This window comes from Anoplopoma fimbria, chromosome 12 (assembly GCF_027596085.1).
Source record: "Anoplopoma fimbria isolate UVic2021 breed Golden Eagle Sablefish chromosome 12, Afim_UVic_2022, whole genome shotgun sequence".
Lineage (NCBI taxonomy): Eukaryota > Metazoa > Chordata > Actinopteri > Perciformes > Anoplopomatidae > Anoplopoma > Anoplopoma fimbria.
Window position 1 is genome coordinate 17,644,276 of NC_072460.1, and position 5,217 is coordinate 17,649,492.

The window sequence follows — 5,217 nt, forward strand, 5'->3', positions numbered from 1 at the left end:
TTATATAACATTTTGCATGCAGGTATTTTACTTGTAAGAGAGTATTTCAGATAAGATAATTTACAGGATTTACAGCAGCATAGGGTATAGTGCAAACAAGAGACATAGTAAAAAAAAACAAAGTTTAAAAACAAGTATTATAAATAAGCAAATAAGCAATAAAAACAGTAAAGATTTCTACACTGTTACTGCTACTTTTACATGTGTTATGTGGACAAGTCAACATGCAAATATTCTCAGTACTTCTTCCACCACTGGGAAAAGCACAGGTGTTACTAATAAGACTAATAATGCCTCAGTGAGACATCCCATCATGAATTGTATTATTTACACCAGCCCAGTCTTTCTTTGCCATACATTATTCTACACTGCCATCTGCTGGCAGGGAGGAGCATTACACCTCAGGAGCTTTTATTTTGAAGTGTGGCGCCCCGCAGTTGTTGTTAAACCTCTGTTGACAGTGGGACGAGTGTGAATACGGGTAAGAAACCCCCTTTTACAGAATGCACTGTAACAGGACAGCTACAAAAGCCTTTAAAGCAGGCGGTTAAATCGTGTTAATGTAGCTGTAGCAAACACACTGCTTGCTGGTGAGCTCAGATAAGGAAGTGCTGAAATGTAGCATTTAGCTCGTTTGCTTGTTTACGAGGTGAACGCTACGTTTTAAGGTTTAAGAGGCTTTAAACTGAATTATTATTTAACAAAGGACAATATCATTTGAAGGTTTCTCAATGCACCATTGCAGGACGTCATGTAAGAAGCCATAGCCAGCATAAATAATGCATAATTTAGATTAACCCAACACACTGTCTGTCTGTGTGGTCATAAATGTTTTGTTCAGTGGTGAAATAAATATTCAGACCCTTTGCTTCAGTAAAAGTAGTATTTATTGAATGCATCAAAAGTGAAAGTACTCTTGCAAAAATGCCACGTTGGGAGCACCATATTATATGTTTTAATTATATATTTTACAACATAACTAGCTGACAAATCAATACAGCAGAGGAAAAGGTACAGAGTCAGGTAGACTTTAATACCTTGGGCTGTGGGGAATTGATAATAAAAATGATTATTAGTTGCTTCAGCTCTAGTAGTTCTAAATTATACACATTTCCCACCACTGTTTTCATGTAACAACAACAACAAACATACCTGTTTGTGTTTGAAAGACAACTTCTTATTCTGTCATCTCTGTCACAACAGCATCGAATGCTGCAAATCACAGGATGGACTCCAGTGGGAAACCCTCGACTGTACAGATCGTGGTTCTAGCCACCAGCTCAGCCCTGACTGCACTCTTCTATTCTATTTACAAGAACCGAGCTACAACAGTTGCCAGATTGAAGGTCAGCCACATCTCTTGGCACTCTGTCTTGGTCATGTAAATGTCAGCAGTGTGTTTAATTTATGGCCTCTTATGTTCTATTTGTTAATCTTTCAATTTTCGTTTCCACAGGAAGCCAAGAGAGTCTCCATTGACCAGGATTTGAAGAACATCCTGTCTGAAACTCCTGGAAGATGTGTCCCATATGCTGTCATAGAAGGTTTGTTCGGCCACCTCGAAAGCCTAAATGATTCTCTGTTCTGTGCAGTGTATTAACATGTACAATTAAACCTAAGACTTAAATTTACCATGCATAATTATTACTGTAGTTTTACACTGTGTCCTGTTTATTGTCCCCTGCAGGTGTAGTGAGATCTGTGAAGGAAACTTTGAACAGCCAGTTTGTTGATAACTGCAAAGGGGTGATTGAAAGACTGACCTTGAAGGAGGAAAAGATGGTGTGGAATCGCACCACTCATCTCTGGTAAGTGAATAAAAGGGTTTATTCAAGGTAAAGTACATGCAGTCAGAAGGCATGATGAAGCTTCTATGGCAGGTTGTGCTATTATATTTAGACCAACTCAATTGAAGTAGCATTTTTGAACCATTGTCATTACAGCATACGGATCTGCTCTGTAAATCACATGTCCTGTGTTCTTCTCCGAGGAAGAAAAAAAATTCAGAAATCCAAATGGAGAAATTTTATTTCATTTTTTTTTTTTTATCTTATTTTTGTAAATAATTTGTCAGAATACAGATGGTTACCAGTCTGCGTGGATGATATAACTTGTTTTCATACAGCCAATCAAATCTTACATAAACCACTAACAACAATGTTCTATCATAGGCAGCCCACATTTGCTTTTCTGCTCAAGTGTCCTTTTTATCTAACCTACAAACATATTGTCCTGCACCTTAACTTGCTGAACCACCAAACAAACAAACATTCACAGTGGAAAAGTTTACTGCTAACGTAAGTCTGCAGACTAGAAGGCTAATTAGCTGCAGCAGCACATTAAACAGCATGTAATGCTCATAATAAGAGGATTTCCAGCTCTTCTCTGTTCAATATCATAACAAACTGAATATCGTTGGGTTTTGGACTGTTGGTTGGACGAAACATGATATTTGAAAATGTTCTGTTAGACTCAGGGGAATTCCTGTGCCATTTTTTTATTTTTTTTTCATTTTCTGCGGGACCAAGCAAGCTACCTGATAAATCGTGAAAATAATTGACTGATAAAGCCATAATGAAAATAAACGTTAGTTGCCGCCCAAAACAAAACGGTAATAACTGTGATATTTGTGAACAGGAACAACACAGAGAAAGTGATCCACCAGCGCACCAACACCGTTCCATTTGATCTCGGGTCTCATGATGACGGTATCGCTGCCACAATTCGGGTTATAAGACCACTAGACGCTGCAGAGTTGAACCTGGAGACCACATACGAGAACTTCCACCCCACAGTCCAGTCCTTGTCCAACGTTATTGGCCACTTCATCAGTGGGGAACGACCCAAAGGCATCCATGAAACAGAGGAGATGCTGCGGCTGGGAGATAGCGTCACTGGTGTTGGAGAGCTGGTCCTGGATAACAACCTGATCAAGCTCCAACCTCCCAAACAGGGCTTTCGTTATTTTCTCACACGCCTGGATTACGACTCTCTTCTCAGGAAGCAAGGGAACAGCGTCCGACTGTGGAGGATTCTGACCGTTGTCTTTGGAGTCGCTGCTTGTTCCACCCTCCTCTTCATCCTGTGGAAGCAATACGTCCACCACAGAGAGAGCAAGAAGGAGAGGAGCATGCTTGAGGAGTTCAAGGAGCATCAGAAGAAACGTATGCGTGAACTCAACGTAGAGGAAACCAGCGTGTCGCCCACCAGCTGTACTGTCTGCCTGAGCCGGGAACGCTCCTGTGTGTTTCTCGAGTGTGGTCATGTGTGTGCCTGTGCCCAATGCTACGGTGTCCTGCCAGAGCCAAAGAAATGCCCCATCTGCAGGGCGACGATAGACAGGGTGGTGCCTCTGTTCAACAGCTAATGTGGTAATACAGAAATGTGTAATACATCAGAAGTGTACTTTTCATTTTACAGTCATAACACTGAAAATATGTTGTTCAAAAGCTGACTGTTCAGGCTTGACAGAGGTATTAATGGCACATTTTTTTGCCCTTTTTTTACTTACTGATTGATTTATGGTAGGTATCTGTGCTGAATCATATTCCACATTAAATGTTCCAATGTACTTCAAAACCTGTAAAATAGAGAAAATGAAATTCCTATTTTTAAATGAGTATTCTTCATAGTCAGACAAATATTGATCAATCTTATAAGTTAAGAACTTTTACTTGCATTTTTACACGTGTCAAAAGCAGCATTTAAGAGCAGATTCACACTCACAAAGTTAAACCTTTCAGAATACACTGCAAAGACATTTAACAGATAGTAAGCGGTGGTATATATTAAAAATACAGTACATAAAGCCTACATTTTGTAAACGACACAATTCAAAATGTTTTTTTTATTATGAAACCACAGCTTAGTATGCTGCTAACAGTCTACAGTTCTTATCTTGTTGCCCTATAAGAGTCATGCTACTGGGTGAATTAGGTTTAGTCATTTTTGCTCCTGCTTGAATGTGGTACTCTAAATGCTTTGTCTGAGCTACATTGTCCTGATGTTGACGTTTAAGTGTTCATTGAGTGCTCATTGCCGTTGGCTCATTGGCCCCGTCTTATTCTCAGTCTTTACATTTGATATTGGAAGCGCACACACAGGCAATTCATTCTAGCTGAACATTCTTTTAATGGTGGGATTTTGCTTTGGTGAGTCATTGTGTTTCATTAAAGGTTGTGTTTTGTGCAGTGCAGACAAGCCAGAGAAAAAGTTGTGGTTCACACAAAAAAATGTATCTGCAAAACTCTAAGGAGTGAGGTGTGGCGGGTCGATAATTGTACAAGCTTCTGTCAGGTTGTTTGGTGTTTTGGAAAGAGGGAACAGGCTGACCCTGTTTTTATTTATTTTTTGCTCCAAGAAAGACCCATCCTGCATGTGCTCAGGCTCTACATACAGTCGGCTCAGAGTACACAGAGCAACTGACAGCACGTTAAAGCTGTTAAAGGTAGCAGTACAGGGTCGACCGCTATAAAGAAAAGAAAACTGCAATGTAAAACAAATAAGCATTGTTACACAATCATTTTGTAAAATAAGGCAAAAGGAGCAAGCAGTTTGAAGAAAATGTAGATTTCTGCCAGTAGAGGGGGATGTCTGCCTGTGAGGAAAATCAGCGATTCAGGATTTGGAGCATGAATAAACACAAAATTGTGAAACCACAGCTTTCCCGATGCAAGCAGATGTTTTCAACTCATTCTTTCTTTTCTTTTTTTGGGTTGTATTATTGTTTTGCTTCATTTTTAAACTGGCTGAACATTGAAATAAGAGGAACAGAATATATTTTAAAAGCCAAATATCCAAACGCAAATATAAGTGCTGGGCCCTGTATGCCTTTGTGACAGTGGCAAAAAAATAAATAAATGAATCTATCAATGATTGAAAGTGTCTGTCTCACTGTGATCAGCCACATTTTTTAAAATCTTATTCTCTTTGGGGGTTTTTTAAATAATATAATATATATTTTTAGAAAATCGTTCAAGCACACTTTTAGCCAGACATTAGAAAAGCAAAAATGTAGAAAAACCAGAGCCAGGAGAATAAGCTTCAGCTCGATTCAATTTAAGCCCAGCAGGGATGCCTATCTGCCTCTAGCGAAAGACGTATTTAGGCCGTTTGGACAAAAGAATCCCCTTCGTACTTTCAAATGATTCTGTATTATGACAAAAAAAAATGTTCAGCTCACATTATCCCATGAATGTATTATTGTGCATTACTTTG

At 39.1% G+C, this 5,217-nt stretch overlaps 1 protein-coding gene across 1 annotated transcript; it reads left to right on the forward strand.

Moving 5' to 3' along the window:
* The first annotated feature begins 376 nt into the window (after positions 1 to 376).
* Positions 377 to 4,848, forward strand: mul1b (mitochondrial E3 ubiquitin protein ligase 1b). Its single transcript, XM_054609601.1, has 5 exons — positions 377 to 481; positions 1,204 to 1,346; positions 1,457 to 1,544; positions 1,688 to 1,808; positions 2,638 to 4,848. The coding sequence occupies exons 2-5, from the start codon at positions 1,227 to 1,229 to the stop codon at positions 3,365 to 3,367; spliced, it is 1,059 nt and encodes a 352-aa protein (XP_054465576.1). The 5' UTR covers positions 377 to 481; positions 1,204 to 1,226; the 3' UTR covers positions 3,368 to 4,848.
* The last annotated feature ends 369 nt before the right edge of the window (positions 4,849 to 5,217 follow it).